We start from the raw sequence: 23,447 nt of genomic DNA on the forward strand, positions 1-23,447 counted from the left end.
ACGGACAGTTGATGGTTGGGGGGGACTTTAACTCGGTGGCCTCCGGCACACTGGACAGGCACCCGCCTAGGGTGACCCCCCCGGGGCAGGGGTGGTTGGCGGATTTCCTCGAGGCCTTCGGGCTTACGGACGCCTGGCGGCTGATGCACCCTGAGAGTAGACACTTCACCTTCCACTCGGGTCCGCATCGTTCTCTCTCTCGGCTGGACTATGTCCTGACCTCCCTGCTGCCGGATATGCACATCCGGGAGGCCTCGCTCCTGGCAAGGGGCATCTCTGACCATTCGCCAGTGTACGTGCGGGCGGAGCTAGGGGGCGGAAGGGAGGGATGTATTTTCCCCATACCCGCTTGGCGCCTACGGAGCGAGGACATGCGAAGAGAGCTGACTTGCTCCATTGAGCGGTACTTTGAGCTCAACACTGGGTCGACGAGCTCGGCAGTCACCCTATGGGAGGCCTTCAAGGCGGTGCTGCGGGGGGAGGCCCGGTCGGCTATTGCCGGCTGCCGTAAGGAACGAGAGGCGCAGGTCGCCTCGGCTGAGGCGGACCTGCGAGCGCTTGAAGAGGCCGCGTGTGAGGAGGCGGAGCAGGGTGTACATCACCGGCTGAGTCTTAAAACCGCAGAATACAAGGAATTGGTAACACACGCGGCCCAGGCGGCCATTCAGCACAAGGTGGGCAGGATATACGACCAGGGAGACAAGGCAGGCAAACTTATCGCGTGGTTGAAGAAAAAGCAGCGGGCCGCAACGGTGGTGCCGGAGATCAGGACGCGGGCGGGGGATACGGTAACGGAGCCCAGAGAGATTGTCGCGGAATTCGCGGAGCACTTCCGACGGGTATATAGTAGAGGGTCGGACCGTCCGGAGGGGGACTCAGACGACTTGCTGGCTGATATTCGTATGCCCAGCCTGTCGGATGCCGACCGCGAGGCTCTGGAAGCCCCTCTCACCGCGACCGAACTGGAGCGCTCGATTTTGGACCTCCGCCCGGGGAAGGCGCTGGGCCCCAACGGCCTGCCTATCGAGCTCTACAAGCTGAAGCCGGACGTCCTTGGCAGGCATCTCCTCCGAATGTTCGAGGAGAGTGCAGAGGCGGGGATACTGCCGCGTGACCAACGCGTGGCCACCATAGTGGCCATACCCAAGGAGGGGAGGCCCAGGGATGCCTGCTCCTCGTACAGGCCGATCTCTCTACTGAACGCAGAGCCAAAAATACTGGCCAAGACTCTTGCGAACAGGCTCCACTCAGTTCTCCCCATGCTGGTCCACCCGGACCAATCCGGCTTCATGCCCCACCGTAACACGGCGCTCAATCTCCGCCGCCTGCACGGGGTACTGGGTAGGTGCCATACGATTCGGGAGGACGCGGTGGTGGTATCGCTTGATGCCACAATGGCATTCGATACACTCGAATGGCCCTACATGATGGCAGTACTCCGAAAGCTGGGTTTTGGACCGCGCTTCGCGGCATGGGTTCGCCTCCTATACACGGAGCCACTGGCGCAGGTAGTGGTTAACGGCAGGGTGTCGGAGGTGTTTGGTCTGGAGAGGGGTACCAGGCAGGGGTGCCCGCTCTCCCCTCTCCTCTTCGCGCTTTCTCTCGAGCCGCTGGCGGCGTGGATCCGACAGGACAGATGCCTCACGGGGCTACGGTGGGCGGACGGATGGGAAGACAGAATATCCCTCTACGCTGATGATATCCTCCTTTATCTTTCCCACCCGCGGCGATCTATACTGGCGGTGATGGATATTCTTGTCAGCTTCGGGAAGAATTCTGGGTTTTGCATCAATTGGGCGAAATCCGTCCTTTATGTTCTGCACGGCGACCCCCCCAGACTGCCGTACACCTGTCCACTAGCAATCGCGGATGAAGGCTTTAGATACCTCGGAGTGTTTGTCACACTGGATAAAGCCCTCCGGTTTGAAAGGAATCTCATGCCGCCGCTGCAACGGTTCCAGCGTGACTCAGCCTCGTGGCAACGGCTGCCGCTGTCGCTGCTGGGCCGCGCGGCCCTCTTCAAAATGATGGCCCTCCCTAGGTTTCTGTATGCGCTCCAAAACCATCCGGACTTGGTGCCTGCCTCGTACTTTGCGGCGGTGGAGGCGGCACAGAGGGCCCTCCTATGGTTGGGAGCGCCCAGAATAGCGCTGCGGAAGCTCACCCTGGGGTGGTATGATGGGGGGATCGCTCTCCCGGATATCCGCAAGTACTACTGGGCCGCCCACCTGTCGGCAATAAACCAGGGGACATACTGCGACGGCAACGACCCAGGGTACGGGATGGACAGGTGGTTGCTCCCAGGGGGGGGGGGGAACTACGATATTGCGTTATACTCTAGACCGGGCAAGTTCCACCTCACGGGGCCAACGAAACACTCAGTTCAAATATGGCACACCGCGCACCGGGCGCTGGGGTGGGCTAACACACTTACACTGGCCACCCCCCTGTGGGCGTCAGAGAGATTGGGCAGCCTGAGGCACACGAAGGGGTTCCGTAACTGGGACCTCATTGGGATCTCCCAGGTGGGGGACCTTTTGGGGCCGGAGGGGGTCAGACCATTTGACTACCTCCAGGACACCTACGACATGGCGCGAACAGAATATTTCCGGCACCTCCAGGTCCGTCACTCCCTTCGAGCTAACATCCCTCCGGGGACCCGCCCTCCGCAGGCCTCCCCGCTTGAGGACAGGCTGTTGGACGGCCACATGCCGGAGCATGCCATTTCCCTCACATACAAAAAACTGATTAATAACCCCCCCGACCCCCTAGACTCCCTGAAAGCGAAATGGGTGGCAGACGGGCTGGAGATTGATGATGAGGAGTGGATTACCACGCTGGGGTCTCCTAGGGAGGTAGCGATATCCGCTAGACTCCGACTGGTGCAGTTAAAAATTTTGCACAGGGTATATGTCTCTTGCACCAGGCTCCAGGCGATGGGTAGGGGAGGGGAGGGACTGTGCCGTCGGGGATGTGGAGAGAGAGGTTCCTTTTTTCATATTCTATGGGAATGCCCGGGGGTACAGCGGCACTGGAGGCGAGTGGTGTCCTGTATGGGGGAGGTGTGGGAAACTGAGATACGCACGGAGGCTAAGAGATGCTTGCTGAACATTTGGGAACCCACGGACTTGTCCCAACGGGGGAGACTATGGGTCACACTGGGACAAATGGTTGCCAAAAGGAATATAGCCCGCCTCTGGGGGGCATCGACCCTGCCGAAATTGAGGGACTGGCAGAACGATATGGACTGGTGTATGCTACAGGAAAAGACGGTATACACGGCACGAGGGTGTCCCAGGAAATGGGAGGAGGTGTGGTCGCTCTGGAACGCATACCGGGGGGATATAGTTGAGCCACCGCGGGCCCGCCTATCCGGCCTCGAAAGTGTTGACGCCATATAGGCTGCAGGCCGGTTCGGGCTGCTAGCCTGGTTTTTTGACTGTCCTCATAAGTTCCCGGTGCTGCGCCACCCTAGATGCACTGCATGAAAGAGACCTGTCTTGTGTGACCTGTTTTGTGTTTTTTTGTTGTCTGAAAATAATAAAAAGATTTACAAAAAAAAAAAAAGATACAATAATTTAGGTAAGATGACCATCTTTACAATGGCTAGTCGGTCAGCCAGCGATAATGGTAATTGAATCCATCGCCCTATTTTTTCTTCCAACACCCCAATTGCTCTTCCATAATTAGTGCGAATTACAATTTCTGGGTCACGGTGATACCAAACGCCCAGATATTTTACAGGCTCTGATTGCCACTCTAGTGGATATTCCATAGTGCACGGTATAATCAACGATTTGGACCAATTTATTTTGAGGCCCGACTGCTGCCCAAACTTAATATATTCCCTCAGTAAAGGATTCAGATATTTCTCTGGGTCACGCACATATAGCATCATATCGTCTGCATAGAACGATATATGTAAGGGTCTTTGCGGAAATTGAAGCGCTAAGTAGTGGTGTCTCTGTCTAATTTTACAAGCCAACGGCTCTAGCACTATCGCAAACAGCAAGGGGGACAGTGGGTATCCTTGCCTTGTCCCTCTCGCGATACTTATGGGGTCAGATATGTATTTGTTAAACCCTTATACGCGCCGTTGTCGCCGTGTATAGTAGTTGTACCCATTGGACAAAAATAGGAGGGAAGCCTATTCGCTGTAAAATCGTATGTAGATATGGCCATTCAATAGAATCAAATGCTTTAGCAGCATCTAAGAGTAATGCAGCGGCTTTAGTAGTGGGAAGCAAGTAATGCGACAACGCAAAGAGTGTCCTAGTATTATGGGCTGTTGATCTTGAAGGGATAAAACCTGATTGGTCTGGTAGTATCAAATTGGTCATTAGAGGTTGCAACTGAGTGGCAAGGAGCTTGGCCAATATCTTGGTATCTACATTAATTAGGGACAATGGGCGATACGAATCACAGTATTCAGGGTCATTGTTCAGCTTTAAAAGAGCAATGAGCATGGCTTCTCTCAGTGTTGGCGGCAGCACTTTCTTTTCATGGGCATCCCCATACATCTCGACCAGGTGAGGTGCCAGTTGATCAACAAAAGCCTTGTAAAATTCACATGTGAACCCATCTGAGCCTGGTGCTTTCCCATTTGGCAGGGATTTGTTAACTTCTGTTACCTCTTCCACTGTAATAGGCAGGGACAGGTAGTCTCTTTGCACATCTGACAGCCACGCTATGGAGATATCTGCTAGATAATCCATTATCGTCTCTGGTGATGCTGTAGGCTGCAAAGCATATAATGCTTCGTATGTGCACATGAATTCCCTCAGTATACCCTGTGCATCATATTGCAGCTCTCCTGTGGCATCTCTGACCACCCGGACTGTCTGCGGCGCATGGCTGGAACATATTGTTATAAAGAAGAAGAAGGCACGTAACAAGATGAGAGGTGACTCCTTTAATCCGATCATCCGCTCTCCTAAGCCCCACAACACATACTTTGCCAACGTTCTAAGGTGAGCTCTCTGCCCAGCCGTACCAACAGGGCAGGCAGGGAGGGGGCAACGGACTGTACCATCGTAAGAGTGTATTAACATAAGAGATTAAAACACATCTGCTTATATAGGGGAACCAAAAGGAAAACAGTGCATTACAATTGAGATGAGACAACCACTCTGTCCTTACTCCAGGTCTGTCCATTATCTAGGTGAACCACATTCCTTCCGTATTTTTCCACACACTCCTTTAATCCGATCATCCGCTCTCCCAAGCCCCACAACACATACTTTGCCAACGTTCTAAGGTGAGCTCTCTGCCCAGCCGTACCAACAGGGCAGGCAGGGAGGGGGCAACGGACTGTACCATCGTAAGAGTGTATTAACGTAAGAGATTAAAACACATCTCCTTATATAGGGGAACCAAAAGGAAAACAGTGCATTACAATTGAGATGAGACAACCACTCTGTCCTTACTCCAGGTCTGTCCATTATCTAGGCGAACCACATTCCTTCCGTATTTTTCCACACACTCTTTAATCCGATCATCCGCTCTCCTAAGCCCCACAACACATACTTTGCCAACGTTCTAAGGTGAGCTCTCTGCCCAGCCGTACCAACAGGGCAGGCAGGGAGGGGGCAACGGACTGTACCATCGTAAGAGTGTATTAACATAAGAGATTAAAACACGTCTCCTTATATAGGGGAACCAAAAGGAAAACAGTGCATTACAATTGAGATGAGACAACCACTCTGTCCTTACTCCAGGTCTGTCCATTATCTAGGCGAACCACATTCCTTCCGTATTTTTCCACACACTCCTTTAATCCGATCATCCGCTCTCCTAAGCCCCACAACACATACTTTGCCAACGTTCTAAGGTGAGCTCTCTGCCCAGCCGTACCAACAGGGCAGGCAGGGAGGGGGCAACGGACTGTACCATCGTAAGAGTGTATTAACATAAGAGATTACAACACATATTTTAGCTGCCAAACATTCTACCGGGTCTACAACCCTCACCATAGGTTCTCGCTATCTGGCGCTTCGTTATGTATTTGAGTTCATCTTCTGCATATGTTTGGTATTCCGACAGTACAGCCCTAATGTCACCCAGTAACTTTGTACTATGCGTGCGCTCATAGTCACCTTCCAGGGTGCGTAGCTTGTCCTCTCGCATAATAAGTTGATGTCTTATATCTTTGAGGATGCCAGCATTTGTACTTAGGCAGATTCCCCGAATCGTAGCTTTAAAAGCTTCCCATAACAGGCCAGGATAGTCCGTAGTGGGTGCATGAAGGTCAAAGTACTACTTGATAGCTTGATTTATAGTGTCTGTATACACAGTATCCAGTAAAGCTTTGGCATTAAACCTCCAACTATAAGGAGGCGGTGTATAGTGCGTCAGATTTAAGGATAGTAAAACTGAATTGTGATCAGACAGTGTTCTGGGGAGGTGACTTCCAGACTTCGTCCATAGTAATATATCGTCCGAACCCAACCAATAATCTATACGAGACCAACTATTATGTGCAGCTGCTACATGCGTGGCCTCCATACTTCCAGGGTTTTGGGTTCTCCAAATATCTGTAAGACGCCTGTCAGTCTTAATATCTTGTAATTTACTCAAGGCCCTTTTGTGGGGTTCGACTGATGTACCCGACCTGTCAAGTTCGTCATGTATCGCTATATTAAAATCGCCCCCCAAATTAAAGGGATGTCTGATAGATCACTAATTGTGCGCCATAGCTTGTGATAGAAGTCAGGGTCATCAATATCATATGTATTAAGTAAAGCAAGTCTCTGACCCCGTATCGTTCCTGTTATAAGAACAGAACGCCCAACTTCGTCTGTGATGGTAGCATCTATATCGAATTGCAAACCCTTTTTAATCAGGATAATGACCCCTCTAGAATATGAGGAGTATGAAGAGCAACGCGTTACCTCCGCCCACCTGTGCCCTATATGAATGTTAGAGGTAGGTGCAAGGTGTGTTTCCTGCAGGAGGGCAATATCAATTTGTAGTCTGTCTAGATATGCAAAGATCTGCCTGATTTGTTTAGGGTTATTAAGCCCTCTAATATTCCAAGTTAACAAGTTTAAGTGTTTAGGTCGTAACTTCACATCGGTCATCTCTAGCAAGCTATACTCATGATATTGGAAAATTTGCAGTCTGCACCACTTCTCAGGTTTATGAACAGCATAACGGCATTATGCATCCAAATGCGATTCTGGAGTTCAGCCATGTCTCTCAAGTACCTTAGCCTGCATAACAGTTCCCAATGCCAACCCACCCACCCGCCACCCACTTCAGCATCCCAACCATGCCAAAGACATTTCCCACAATAAGACAAGAACATAACCTAACTTGGTTTGGGGGGTCCACCAAGAGCTCACAACTCCATCCATCATAGTGGATGTGGTCAGGTATACGTGAATGATACAAACTACTTCTGTCTTGCAACCTAAAGGTTACCATAATGACCTCCATTCGGCTCTACTTGTTTTGCACAATATACTATAGTAACAGGTCCATCTTGTTTCTACATGCTTCAGACAATTCGCAGCAGCGTCCATGTTAGGGGGCCAGACAGCTAGAAGGACCACAACTACAGTATCTAGGTACATAGTGCAATCCCAATGCCACAACTCACTTAAAGCCCCCTCAACCTCGCAGCCACAGGCACCAATCTGTCCGCCATACAGAACCCAGCATGACCAACCAGGCGGTCCAGTCATATAGGCCATCAGCATCCCCACTTACTGTCCAAATCAGAGCAAAAATATGGTACATCAAGACGTCCATCTGATATCGGAAATACCCCCCCTCATGACTCCTCCTACATAAGAAGTATATATGGTGCACCATCAGTTCTGGATTCTGGGGCAGTACAGGCTTGGTAGATGATAAGTCCATTCTCTACTGTTCACTACAGCCTCCTGCCTGCGCCGACACTGCAGCCGCTGAGCCGCCCGGGGTATCAGCAGTTCAACCTTGTAAGACGAAACCTGCACAAGCCTTACCAGTTCGCAGTGCCAGAAGTTCAAGGACGGCCTTACCCCATGGTGGCACTCAGTTCGATTCTTGATTTTGCTCAGTTTGCCTCAGCTCCTTACGTTTGTTGCTGATTTTCTTAAGAAAGTCCTGTGCTGCTTTCGGTGTCTGGAGAAGCGTAGGGCGGCCTTCATATGACACCCTCAGGCGCGCTGGATAAAGCATAGCGTATTCAATTCCTAGTTCACGCAATTTCTTTTTTGCTGAGTTAAATTCTTTTCGCGCCAGTTGGACTGACATAGTGAAGTCTGGGTAGAATTCCAGTGCATTTCCCTGGTAATGAATCTGCAGTTTCTCACGAGCCAGCCTCAAAATGACATCACGGTCTCTGTAATTAAGGACCCGGGCAATAATAGGTCGTGGAGATGCACCAGGCTTTGGCCGCGGGGCAAGGGATCTATGTGTACGTTCAATCACAAAGATTGCCGAGAGGCATTCCGCGCCAAACACGCTACGAATCAGTTCCTCAACACAAGTTTCCATTCGGCGTTTGTGGATTCCGGAATTCCCGCGATTCTGATGTTATTGCATCGGGATCGCGCTTCCAAATCTTCCGCTTTATTTTTGATAATTTCCAGCAGCTTCTCCATTTCCGTGCGTTTTTGGGTCGTGCCATGCGACTCGTCCTCCACCGCGGTGATATACGATTTTCAGCTTCCACAAGACGTTCTCCGTGTCTGTCCAGTTTGGCCGCCATATTGTCAACCCGTAGGGTGACATTATCCAGTTTGCCATTGATATCCTGTAGACTACGTTGTATGGCCTGCAGAACACCTTCCATGCCAGTGGATGCCTCGGTTTCAGGTTCAGGCTCAGTGTCCGAAGGCGCTGTCGCACCCTTAGTGTGCTTTTTCGTCTCAAAGGGGAGTTTAGACTGTAGCTTGTACGGCTTCCCCATGGTCGTGCAATGGAACACCACAGGTTGGAGAGGGAATGGATCAGTAAACTGCCCGGCGTGGACAACGAAATATGGCTCACTGCTCCAATGACAACGGTCTATCCAGTGCATAAACTCCCCTGCCTTCAAGCAACCGTCCCGTCACCCGATAATGCACAGTCACCCAGCAGGTAAAGCGGCGCGCGACAGACTACGATGCGCCCTTCTAATGCCAGGTCATGTCGCCATAACTGTGTAGCAGTTGAGGCGAGGGCCAAATATGCAGTCGCTCCACAACTGAGTCGGTCACCTATCAATCACTGTGCACGTTTAACCATGGACTTCACTCCCAGCAGCTACAGCTCATAGGTCGCAGAAATCAGGATATCAGCAGGATAAACAAACGATTGCCGCCACAATCCACTTTCCGCATCTCACCCAGTCCGGGCATCAGTATCCCCATTGCAGCATGCGAGCCAAAGGAAGGTGATTTAGAATTTCCCAGTGGTGCCGTGAAGAACATCTTAAAGCTCAGTCTACACATGGCGCACAGCGCCATATACCTTCCTAGTACGAGCACGGATCAAGGAGCGCAAGGCACAACTCTCACCTGCAGGAGCTGATAACATAGGTCCTGCCAGCGGGGACATCACACACTGCGGCAGCGCAGACGAGCAGGGGGCGGGTCGAGTTTCAGCCCAGCTTGGTTCCACCAGTCATTGCGCTATATCGCGCCGTCCACAGCAGAGATCGCCACCATCAGCGCTGCCCGCCATTTTGAGCCGATGTACAGGACGGCACCTCACATTAAGCTCTCGCACCCTATGAGATGTCAACAGCTCGCATCGGCAGCGCAGCGCGTCCACCGTCCCCTCAGGCACAGGTTGAGCAGGGCGCCGATGCACCCCACCGCCACTTTCCACACCTTCTCTGCTCCGGGCCGTTGAGTTCCTCAGGGCGCCGCCATCTTGTTGGCGCCAGACCGCAACTCTCACCCGGCTGTCTAGTACGGTTTGTTGGCGTTGGAGGCGTGCTGGCCGTCTCTCGCTCCTCGCATCGCAGAGCCAAGATGTTTTGATTACAGATTTTGCCGGTTTCGGTCAATTACAAGCCCGCTGCACGCACTTATTCTCGCATTATGGGCCTGACCGGCGGAGCTGTCTTAGAAGGCAACCATTCCGCAGTGCGCCCTCTAGCACCCCCCGGGTGCAAAATTATTTGATAGTACTAACTGGAAACACATTCTGGAAACCACATTTGGTTTGAGTCTGATAATGGAGATCTGGGGAAATATCTAGATGGTTTGTACAAAATCATTCAAATAATTGAAATTTCATTTTTTTCTGTTAACCAGATGGGGCAGACACATTATCATAATGGACTTCATTCAAGTTGATGTGCAAGTAACATTTCTCACACATCAGATCTGTGTGCTCATATGCACATCCAAAATAACCCTGATCAGACTTCTGTGTTATAAAAGTATACTTCCGCTCAAATATGCCTGTCTTGCAAACAACAAAATATTATTTGGATCAGTTAATGCCATACAAATTTGAACAAATACAACTTCCAGTGCAAATATAGGCAGATTTCTTCTGCTACAGGGCAATACAACAATTTGAAGTTGTGGATAACACTTACCAGCTTAGTGTTCGAAACCATGGTAGTTCATAGGAACGATACACCCTGTAGCCAATGGTAATAATTTCCTGGTAGCATTTGACTTGAATAGCTGAAACCTGAAACAAACAAATTATATTTTCAACAAAAACTCAGAGCAGGCATCATCTTTATGGGAAACAGTGGAAAATAGTTAATAGGCTACAAACATGGATCAATGCAAAATTATGAGCGACTACCTTGTTGCTTGAGGAGCTTATAGGCCACCAAATTAAATAAAAAACATACCCTGCAACAATAAAGATTGCACATTTGCAAAATTCACAAACAAGATCAAAGACTATATCAGAGCATTCACTTGGATCATGCACATATGAAACCTTCATTAAATATCCTACATCACAATGCTTCAGAACATTCCAATTCTCCAGGGCAGAGTCCTTGACTCCAAGAAACAAGTAACTATCAACTCTCTCTAGCAGAAAACCACTGCTGAACCTCAGGATGCTAGTCAAAAAAACGGGTCCCAGATAACTTTGGCTTTATGTTGGGTGCTATAACTATACTAGTGGATCTCCTCTTCATAGATGATGTCCAACAAGCAACACTAATGATCTTGGACCGCTCTTCAACTTATGAGATTATGAAATATTTCTCAACTGAGAGTGAAGAGGAATCTCATGTACTCAGTCCTAGAAGAAAGTTAATAACTCCTCTTAAATCAAAACCTATGAAATCAGAAATGGATTAACCACATGCGCTCACAATGGCTTTGTGACTTGTGGAAATTATCTCAAACTCAACTTATATCCTATAAATGACACTGTCTTTTTGACAAGCAATAAAATCTGGTTATAAAAATAAATAGAAAATAGAATTTGATCAACAATGGTTTCAGGCCCTCAGCACAGCTTAATTAACTTCACCATCTGCAATTCAATATGTAGACAGATAAAAAAAACAAGCATTGGCATAGCCAATAGGTCTCGCTTTTGGGACCCTATAAGTATTTAGTTATGCAGCACAATATCCTTGGTGCAACAACAAACTGTTGCATGGCTAAACACTTATAAGGTCCCAAAGGCGAGACCTATTGGCTATGCCAATGCTTGTTTTTTTTTTTTTTTAGCAGAGAGCCCATGGTGGAGCGGAAGCGCAAGGTGCTGTTTGGGCAGATGCTAACTGTGAATGACAGTTGAACAGATCAGTGGATGATGAGTGCTGACTCAGAACTCCTCAATTTATGGTTGTGTGTATTTTTCATTTAGGATTTTTTCTTTTTTATTACCTACGGCCGGTGAGACAGCTAACTCTGTGTCTAATCCGAAGCTAACACGTCATGTAACTCTATACATGTCACAGTAAGAGTAGAGGCCTTCGGCGACTGAGTAAAGAGTGGTGCAGATGCAGCCGGCAGAGCAGACTGCGCATAGGTGGTGGCGCAAGGCCAAACGGCCAGGCATTCTGTGCATTAAACCTTTAGTAGGCCAGTCAGCAAGGAACTGATCATGGAGCAGCAAACCAACATTGGCTTGTGATATTTAAAAATATTGTAATGCGCCTAAACGCTATGATAAGTGCAGTCAATTAGATGTTTTGACTACTTGGCAAACTTGTGCTTAGTAAACCTTCTGGTTTAAGTATGATTATTGGGATATATGTGACAGAACTGACATACGAACAACAAACTGCTGTGTTCACCCGCAGAACATTGAATTTCAGTGTTTTTTGTCACAGTGGAGCTGAAATGTGTTGCACTGACTCTGCCTTACCCTGAAAAAAACGTGGGGAATAACAGGCTGTTTGGGGGGGAAAAAATGAAGCACGTATAATATTTAATTGGGAGAACACAGGTGATTGTTTGTAGCCTTACAGCCTCTTCCTCATGTCTGAGAGGAGTTCCAGTGCACGTGCATGTGACAGGCATCTCCCTTTCAACGCCGCCCCAGGGGTAGTAAGCGCTATATAAAAACAATTTAAAAAAGGAAGGGTCAACATACGCCGCATCGTAGATACTGAACAATATAAATGGAAGAATTTCTTTTGCATGTCGTTCACCAGTGGACACATATAGCAGCAGTAAAAATGCGTCGCTATACAGAAGGCAGCAGCATGGCCAGCCAGGGACCATACAGGCCTTCCAGGCGTTGCAGCCGCGACCTTCATTTCTAAAAACTAAAAGGCTTCAGATTAAGCAGTCAGTATTGGCGCGGTTCGCATGAAAATCTCCTCGCTTTGTCCTACCTGGCCAGTCTCATTTCAAAATCTCGTTTGGATGCAGGGCGAGTGTATAGTCACCTGTCCGAAGATAGAACGTGGGTGACATCTAGTGGTGTAGTAGGAAAATAAACCAAAGAATCTCACGTCACTGCTCGAACTCCTAGGCCTCCTAAAAAGCGCACATCAACCAAACAATTTACACAACATATAGTTTCACGCATATTTCTGCCTGAACTAAGAAGAGGGTAATTACTTTATAGTTTTATCGTTTCTGACGATCGTTCCATGTTTAGTTTGAGAACAGCGAATTCGCGGAGATGTTAAACCCGCTCAGTTGTTGGGTTGATTGGGAAAGAAAAAGGAGGACAGGCACAGGAAAAGAACAAGTTTGACGAGGAGAGGAGGAGGCAGCAGGGGGAGGTGAGAGAGGAGGGGGCCTGCGCCCGTTTCCCTTGCGGGAGTGAGCAGGGGCACCATCTGTTTGAAAGTTAATTATAAACAGATGGTTTCAAAGCTCGCTCCCGCAAGGGAATCGCTAAACGTGCATGCGTTGCCATTGAAAGCAATGCAAAGCGTGCATGTTTTTGGCAGAAAAAGCTAATCTATTCCTAAAGGTCTCCTCCTATGCAGCGCATGTGCGCTGCGTAGGCGAGACCTAAAAAGGTACACATTAATTTTCAATACAAAGATGCAAGTCAGGTATGACATACCAAACTGGATGGACCATGCCAACAACTGGTTGAAGGAAAATGAACTGCTTTAAAGAGTTCTGGTATACAGGAGAGAGAGAAGAGGTTAAGATGCCACTAATGTATCGACCAGTATTCCTATGACTAGACACATCATTCATGCAAGGAGTGAAGAACCTGCATGTTGGAAATGGGGTTTCTGGTTGTCCAAGGCATACGCCTAGGGCAGGCAGAACCCACCACTCTAGTCAGGGAAAGGGAGTTACACACTGAAGATAACCCCTGCTCACCGCCTTGGTAGCTTGGCATAGCAGTCAGGCTTACCCCAGAGGCAATGTGTAAAGCGTGTGTGCAACACACTCACACAGCAGCGACACACTAGGCACACCACAAAAGAAACTCCACACAAGGTTATATAAAAATAGCTTTTTATTATGCATAAAAACACATTAGAACACCATCACATATATACACTGTGCCACCAGGCACTTGTCATGACTTTACAGGGATTACATCAATCACTTGGCCAATCGGGCCATTGTCATAAACATTTAGCGTCACCAGTAATTACTGGAAGGATTGCACTTAGCACAAAGCATTAGCCATAAACACAGTAATAGTACTACGTATAGCACATTATGCAAAACATCAGCCCCAGTGCACTATACTAAACACTTGTAGCAGGGCACACAAGTACGTTACTTTGCACCAAATTGCCCCCACTAGTGAGAGGCAGCTGCCTACAACTTGTGGTACAGCCGTCGTGGTAACTAAGGCGGGCCCCGTCTTAGACTCACCGGCGACGCCCACCAGAACAAAAAGAAGCCCCTAACAGAGCACACAATAGGTAGCTGCTGTGACTCTCCAAGGCGCAGCTGCTGGCACCAAATACGTTGGAGACCTCTCCCTTGCTCGTGTATCCAAGGTCAGGGTAATCCCAGCAATGCCACCAACAGGCAGCGCAATGCCTCCGAGGGTGGGAAGACCTTACTTGGTCCCCCCGCAAAGAAAAAGAAATGTCCCAAAGCAGCCGCCCGCTACCCCGTGGTGCGGCTGCCTCCGAGTGGTAAATGGGGGACTGTGATTCCCCTATGGCCGGCTCTTCCCCGAGGCACGCACCTCCCCACCAGCTCTCGCAGGAGGTGTCCCTTCTCCGAGCGCCACACTAACTTTTTGGGGAGCAAGTCTCTGGCAGGTCAGGGCCGTCCGCCTCGACTCCTAGAATGGCAGAGGCCCGTGACAATGCGGTGTAGGCGCTCCGCTGCAGGGACACAAAGCGGCAGGACGCAGAGCGAAGTCTACGTTGGCCACGGTGTCTCCGGCTTCCTTTTTGAGCGTGGCCCGACCACAACCAGGCTTGGCCTCTGCCTGGCTTCTGGGCAGTCCTCTCTGTGGCGCTTTAGTCAGGTGCAGCACTACGGGCCACTTCAGCAGAGTCCCCCCGCTGAACTGTGATTGCTGCATGCCTCATTGTGCTGGACAGGCAACCAGCCCCGCAACTCACTCGAGCCACGACCACAGTGCTCTCAACAAGCGCTGGTAAGGGAGCAGAGCCCAAAGATGCTCTTCCCAGGTTCTTGAAAGGGAACGCTCACCAGACCCTCATGGGAAAAAGATAAAACGCTCGCTTAGTTATAACACAGGCCAGCTCACAGGGTCCCTCTGCAGAGTGGAAGTACTTTCAGCCACCCAGAAGGCAGCAGATCAGTCCCAAGTGGCGGCTCCTCCGGCGCACTGCAGTCCATGCAGTGTCTTACTTCCAAGTCAGCTAAAAAACATGTGGTCACAGCCCCAGTACTTATAATACTACCAGTCTTTGTTCTGCCCTGGCACAGGGCTCTGAGCCCAGTCCAAACCATTTCCAGGGGGCACCTAAAAATATTTTTTCAGTGCACAACACTCCCCATTGTAAGTTTAAGCCCTGGCCCCAGACACACCACAGGGCCTACCTTAGGGGTGACGGATATGTAGTAAAAGGGGGGTAATGGACGTGGCAACCATTTTATGTGCCATGTCCCAGCGGCAGTAAACAGCGCGTGCAGGCCATGCAGTGGCAGAGGCCTGAGAAAGGTTTGAAAGGCTACTTTGGTGGGTGGCGCCAGCAGCGCTGCAAGCCCACCAGTAGCATTTAATGAACTGGCCCCGGGTATATGGGATACCACTGTGCAAGGGACTGACAGGTAAATTAAATATGCCAAACAGGTGTAGACCAATCATACCAAGTTTACAATAGAGAGCACATGCCCTTTAGCACTGAACAGCAGTGATAAAGTGCCCAGAGTCAGAAAACCACCAACAGGTCAGACAAAATACAGGAGGAAGGCAAAAAAGATCTGTGAAGACCCTGCAAAAAGGGCCACGTCCAACACTGCACATAACATTTTACTGTCAAATAAACCCAGAAGCCAAGAGTACCAATCTAAGCTGGTACTTCCACTCTCACAAAAGAATCAAATATTGGAGTTTACCAGATAGCAAGTCATGGCACACATGGTCTAGCCAAGAAAGGTGCTTTTTCCCAAAAATAAATCTCCTACTGGGTCTAAAATCAATAAACAAGTATCAGTGGGAGTTCAACGTACTAAAATTTAGGCCATTAGCACTTTGCACATGACATAGTGGAGAAAGGAACCACATACATTGCAAAAAGCAAAACAATACCCTATATTGTGCCAACCAAAGTTTAAAAGCACACAGTCTAGAAACCCTTAAAGAACAGGCTTATGGGCCTTAAGAGCACTCACAAATGATCCTTGAGAGAACAGTTAAACAACCAGCTTTTAAGAAAATTCCTGGAAAAAAACAATGCCTATAGCTTCTCCAAGACCTCTCAGTAGCTTGTCATGCTACAGACTATGCCCTAATTTCAAAACTCTCTGCCGGAAAGGGTATCTCAGATACCAGCTGTTTAACCAGTTTTGTGAGTGGACATAAACAACTCTCTACTAATAGAAGCATCCCTTCAACTTATGCACGCAACCCTTGGATTCCTGTTGTTCAAGACATTACTCTGCATCAGTCAGGACATTACTCTGCATTAGTATGCTGACACCACACATCAGTTTCTCAAAGATGTGTCGGGCAGTAGCATTGACTAACTATCACACTGCACTGACAGCATCCAATCCTGAAATCCATTATGTATTTTAGACTCAACAAATGTGCTGCAGATGTGGAGGCCACATCAGCAGCACTATGTCTGTAGTACTAGGGATGTGAACTGTGTGTATTAGCAATGGCGGAAGAAAGAATCCTCCCCAGTGCTATGAGATCTTTCAAGGGCTAGATCAGCCTTCTGTGGTGGCAGTGCAAGGCTTCCGATATCTGACACAGGATCATGTTTGGAGGTCTTAAACAATATCTTAATCCGACTGAAATATGTCCTGCATCATCTGGCTTTACTTTTGCTGAGGCAGGGGAGCTGGAAGAGTTTCTCATTTACGTCAGCATGTGCTTTGATAACCTTTGTCAGAACTCCTTTCTGAGGGCCACAGGGCATGCAGAGGTCACTGGACCAAACGTGGGAGTTGAGGCCCTTAACTCTGGATGTCCCAGGGTCCGACCCACTAGGGATCCTTAGCAACTGGGCCAAGTACCCCTTCTGCACTTGACTCTCAGTGGTAGACGTGAACGAGCAGTCTAAGCCTCTCTCAGGGGTGAGGTGTGGATACTGATCAGTGAACATGGCTCATAACACAAAAAAAGCACACAGCAGCAATAAATCAATGTCCAGTCAAATACTACTTTCATAACCAAAAGTAGTATTTTATTTCTAACTCTACTCATTCAAAGTAAGGTTACGTAATTCACAGACAAAAATCCCCCTTGAGAACAGGGCTCTAGTGTTTCATTGGCAAGTCCCTGTCCCACCTGTTACTCACATTATGAATAGGGTTATTCCCCATTCACTGGTGGCCGCATCCAGAGAATGTGCACTAGCAGGCCTTATCTCAACACTCTACTCTGACTCTGCAAATACAGTCAAAAGTGTCTAAGCGCAGCAGCACTTTCAACGGCGAGTCTCCCAGGTTCCAGTAGGCCCTTAACAAGCTTTACCCCGTTCCAGCAGGCATAAAGCATACAGCGTCTAGGAGAAAGCCCCGTCCACAGCCACTCCCAGCAGCTTTGGTCCTGCTTCGGTGAGTCGGCTGCACGCGGACTTAGCAGCTGTACTAGGCAAGAGCAAGATCTCTCCTTAGCTTACGCATTCGTGAAACGGTAGCAATCAGAGGCATGTCTGCGCTGCTCCTCTGGGATACGTTTCCACGCTCCCAAAGGTTTGTGTGTTTGGGTGGGAGGGGAGTGTACTAGTGTGGGTTGCTTCTTATGTTCCTGACCTCACTGACGTGGCGATGCTCCCACGGTGTCCTACCTCGGTCCACGGGATCAGATCAATTACAGTTCTCATTGCTCTTGGTGATCTATGGGTTTCCACAGCTTACAGATCACAGGCTCCTACCCAACCCACACGGCACAATTATTCCAAGCAGCGCCACCTGGCAAATGGGTTTGTCGTACCACTGCCATGCAAGGCTTTGGCCCTTACAGCATGGAAGTCCTTACTATGGTGGCTCTTGTGGCAAATGGGGTCAACACTATGGCTGACAATCCCAACATCATCTTCCTTAATGCTGACAAAGGAGGCGCACTTGTTGCGATGGATACCATACACTACACACGAAAACTTGATGAACACGTATTGGACATCAATACCTACTCTAAACTTGATTACAATCCAACAATGGACATTCTGAAAACATTGCAGAACCTCGTGGATAAAGCGGTCCTATCAGGTACCATTGGAGACACAGAAAGGAAATTCTTAATTTCTAAATTCCCTAGAAGCCCATCTCTACGGATGTTACCCAAAATACACAAAAATCTGTTGGATCCTCCCATGCGGCCTATCGTTTCAACCAGAGGCTCGCTTCACGAACCTGTTGGTAAATATCTGGACAGGCACCTCCAACCTTTAGTGCAGTCCATGTCTACCTTCGTTAAAGACACTACAGACTTTTTGAACATTCTTCTCAACTTTACCACCCCATGGGAAACTGACATGTACTTTTGTACGATAGATGTTACTTCCCTCTACACTTCAATCCCCCATGACTTGGGGTTAGAGGCTACGGAACACTTTTTGTTACAATCACAGACACCGTATGATTTACAGGTTTTTTTGATGGAGCTACTACATTTTACACTGTATCACAGTTACTTTTGTCACAACAACCAATTTTTTCTTCAATTGAATGGAACATCCATGGGTAATTGTGCAGCTCCTTGCTACGCCAACCTGTTCATGCACAAGTTTGAGTTGGATCACATACTTCACACCACACCTTGGGAGAGTCATTTGTTACTGTTTGTCCGCTACATTGATGACATTTTTTTTAATTTGGAGAGGCCCCAAGACCACATTGACCGAAGCTATTGTGAATCTCAATACCATCAACGACAGGTTGAAGTTCACCTCTCACATCAGCGATACACACATAAACTTTTTGGACGTTTCCATCTACATCATTGATCAACACATCCAAACAACACTTTACAGGAAGGACACGGACAGAAATAACTTGTTACACTATCTTAGTTTTCACCAGCCTTCACTCAAACGTCACCTACCATATTCACAAATTCTCAGGATAAAACGAATCACGTCTGAACCTCAACAACTCACACAACAAACTTTGGACATGGAACGACGCTTTGTAGAACGAGGTTATCCATCACAAATTTTTGCCAAAGCAATTGACAAATCTCTAAACAAACAAAGGAAAACGCTGTTGGAAAAACAATCAACATCTTTGAAATCGTCCTCAAGAATCGTTATGGTCACAAAGTATTCCACTGAAAGCTTTAACATCAGGAAATCTGTTCTCAGACACTGGCCTCTACTACAAATGGAGTCTGACTTCAATCAGATTTTTTCGGATCAACCATTGTTTGCCTACGAAAGGAGCAAAAACTTTATGGAGTTACTGAAACCAACATGCTCTCCACAGGTTTTTTCTAAATACAAGGGTACCATACCTTGTCACAATTGCGGAAACTGCAACATCATCATCTTAGGCAATAGCATACAGCATCCAACCAAGGGCCATAATATCAAGCTTTTCGTTTCAGCGACCTGCGATTCTAAAAACGTTGTGTATATGCTAAAGTGTCCATGCGGCTTGCCGTACATCGGCAAAACTGAAAGAAAAATGAAAACCCGGTTGAATGAACACAAGAGTAACATTCGCAATAACAACCTGAAATCCACCGTAGCTGCACACTTCAATGAACACAAACACAACGTCAGCCAACTGCGTTTTCTAGTGTGTGAGACTGTTCCATTAAAAGAAGGATGTGACAATAAAAAAATTTTGATTCAAAGAGAAACATCTTGGATATACAAAATGAATTCCATGGTACCCTTTGGACTGAATGACCGTATCGAACTCAGTTGCTTTATCTGAACTTGTATAGGTGCCTGCATTAATGTTTAATGTTTAAATGTCTTATGCTCAGTTTTTAATTTCATTTGAATGACATTCACTTTCATTTTATTTGTCTATTCACTCTTAACCTACTCCTATTCAATTCACGTGTCAGTCTCTTCCTCAGTATCACTTGTTAACTTCATTTTACTTTACTCTTACTTTTTTTGCATCTACAGTCATCATCTTATTCCAACTATTCCTGGATCTTTTTTTCCTGATTTTTCTTAACTTTATTGTTCTCGATATAACTTCATTTAAATCATCATACTGTATTTTGAACCTTTATTTTGAACCTCTATTCCTTCACTACCCATACTTTAACTATTTCACCTCACCCCGGATCTTTGTAATACTCTTAAACCCACATTCACTTCTTTCTAACAATTCCTGTCACAGTCACGGTTTGACATCGTCAAATTTTCATTAAGCGCACTTTCCTCTTTAAAGATGACCGCCATATTTTCAGTCCTCTTTTTCTGTTTACAACTCGATTTCCGTGTATAACTCGGTCACACGCACAACAACACTCTTCCGTATCAGAGCATTTTGACGATGCCCGTCTAACGCGTGAACCGAGGTAATTTCTCTAACTAATTTTCGTATCTGGCTTTGGAATTTGGGTCTATTCTACCCTTTGGCTTATTTCTTCAACTCGCCACCACTTATATTTCGGTGCACTTTTTGGCGTGTTTATACGCTTTGAATTTATCACATCGGTATATTTGGGTCTAATTTTCAAACCCTCCTTTTGATTCTTCACAACTAAGCCTTTTGTTTCTAGTTCCACACTGGTTCACTTTAGAGACTCTCACAGCTTTCGTCATTACTATTGATTTTTTGAATCCCTGACGGGGTATGCTACATCGTCTCCTATTTCTTTTATAGGATTCCTCCTGATGAAGGGTTTTTAACCCGAAATGCATTGGGGATTTCCGTTGGTACCGCTATTGAAACAACATGTGAAATTCTAAACTCAAGTACAAAGAGCATTGTATCGTGATTAAACGAACTTTGATTTAATTTTCATTGGTGTTACATTTGGTAACTTCGTTACCCACCAGCGCTGTGCGTACAGAGGGACACTACCCATGACGGGTTAGTGCAACACTTACTGTCAACACTATGGTGTCATGCAGACTTTGGCCCTGATCCCAAATCAATCTTTCCCACTGTTTCCGGCCGTACTGCACAGCAATCTTTTTACAAGCTTATCATCAAGGCGGTCCTCTCCTGGTATACTGGGGTCGCTGACACGAGTCCTGCACACGAGCAATGACCCGATCAGTGCAGTTGCCGTCTCGTCACACATCCCACTGTGAGTCAACTCAACAGGGCTCCCTACTGAACCTCACTCCTTCCAACGTTCTCGTCCTCCTCCGCACTGGTCTTGTAAAGCAGGTAGGCACTGGTGCTCAAGACTCCTGAGCATGTGTTTTTGGTGTTCATGGGTGATGCCTGTCTGGCTACTCGGCAGACAATTTTTGGGGTCTCAACCTCACCGGTATAGTGCATTTCCAGACACCAAATGTGATTTAGGGTCTGGGACTTTGAAGTTTTATGTTGAAGTTCTGCTTCTTTTGAAGTACATACTTCTCTCCCACTTCCTCTTGAAAAGACATCTTTCACAGCAGGAGACACCAAAGGGGATAGTCTCATAACAGAGGCAATGGGAGTGAGTAGAGTTCACACTGAATTGTCAAGCACAGTGATAGGAGCATCAAAAGGATAATCTTGGACTCCCAGCTCCACTCTTTATGATTTCCTTATCAGGCCCATCTTCTTTCTGAAATGGGTCCTGGCCCCTTCCTTGTGATCTCTCACTGAATCAAAGAGCAGCCTTTGTGAAGTGTCCGGAGGGGACTTACTCTATCTCTCCAGTGTGTCCCAACCAGCTCACAGGAATGCAGCAATACACAAACCTGTCTGGGGGGATTCCTCTACTCCTCATGTCTTTACCAGGCAGGGGCCTTTCAAAATGGAGCCCAGGTTCCTACATGTAATATACCATTACAGGCACACTTCACATACGTATACAGCACATACACTGTCCAGCACGGTTACATCCATGTACTGGGCCACCACAGGCAAACACCCTCAGTAAACGCATTCACTCCGCACGCATTGTTCAGTACTCTAGCCTTTCTGTATTGTGCTACTTGCAGGCACGCTTACAGCCAGCGCACACGTTCATCATGCGCACTCTGAATAACACTACACCTTTCATGTACTGTACTTCTCGCAGTTACACACACACCCAGTACATGTACTCACCAGGCACATGCTGCACAGTACTGCTCTCTCCTTGTACTATACGCTTCCCAGGCATAGATAAAATCAGTGAAGTGTCACAAGTCCCGCACTGCACAGCACTCCACATCTTACAGATGCAGGCCATGCACGAGTTCAGCAAACAGCAGCGGAACTTTAAAAAAGTGTCATCCTGTAGTGCTCACTCCACTGACCGGGGTTAAAAAGGACCTCTTTCACTTCTACTGATCACTACATGGTATGCTGTTACCACCGCACTCGTGCTGTTCAACTTCTGGTGAAGGCAGTAATCTTCCACCACTGTGAGGGTAGCACTTTGGGCACCCATCCCAGCAAACAAGACCGCGAAACATGAGATAGGCTTATGTCATACTGGACACGCATTATCTGTGTTTACCTGACAACAAAAAAATCATCATTAGGGATCCAGACAACTTTACAGTTTGACACCTAGGGCAGGAGTACATGTCCATTACCACGCAGACGACTTTTCTGTCCCAACAACTGTGCAGCTTGACAATGGGCAGGCCAAAGCCAAGGATATTCCGGAACCAACAGCAGAGACTGTGCCACTGGAATCATAGACTGAATTGATGGAGGAGCAGAAGGGCGAACCTACAGCACAGGAGTTGAGGCACAGTCCAGCAACACTGGCAGAGTGAAATGACTTTGACCGGGGTCAGTCAGTAATGGGGGATTACTGACCAGTAGAAGGCTGACAGATGTCTTGGACAGCTCCATAAGGAGAGCAAGATGGAATTTAAATATCTGCAGTATGGGTTCTTTGAAGGGCATAATCTATTGCAGTCAACAATGGCACGAAGAACTCTGATGCATCGGACTGTAGTTGAAGTCGGAGTTGGGTGTTCCAACCGCTGCAATATGAAAACTGGGAAAAGGGGCCAGTCTGGTCATCATGGAAATAGTTAATGTATGCATACTAGGCCATTATGTGAAATCAAGAGTCGGAAATTCGCCTAAAAGGATAAACTGAAAACAGAACAAATACTGATCGTCCTTCACTCATAGAGCTTTACTTCAACCTTTCAAACAGTCCTGCAATCAATTCTTTCGAAAACAAGTTCTATCTGCACTCTTGTAGTGATACCGGAAATCCAACATCACCCTGCATAAATTACATCGCACTAATTCAATGCTACAATAGTGAAATACTGAGCAAGCATTACCCATAAGGTCAGGCTAGCTTTGGAAAGCTGCGTCAATGTTTTTTTCTTAAAATGTTTTATTGCAAGCATGTGGCACAAAAAATAAAAAAATAAA

General features: G+C 47.6%; 1 protein-coding gene across 1 annotated transcript in view; it reads right to left on the bottom strand.

Annotated features, from left to right (window-relative positions):
• CDS1 (CDP-diacylglycerol synthase 1) overlaps positions 1-23,447 on the bottom strand; it is a 467,729-nt gene that overhangs the window by 271,446 nt on the left and 172,836 nt on the right. Inside the window, exon 4 of the mRNA XM_085636573.1 lies at positions 10,523-10,620. Coding sequence (XP_085492699.1) covers positions 10,523-10,620 — 98 coding nt within the window. The remainder of the gene's footprint in view (positions 1-10,522; positions 10,621-23,447) is intronic.

Source organism: Triturus cristatus, chromosome 2_1, assembly GCF_964204655.1.
Source record: "Triturus cristatus chromosome 2_1, aTriCri1.1, whole genome shotgun sequence".
NCBI classification, from domain to species: domain Eukaryota; kingdom Metazoa; phylum Chordata; class Amphibia; order Caudata; family Salamandridae; genus Triturus; species Triturus cristatus.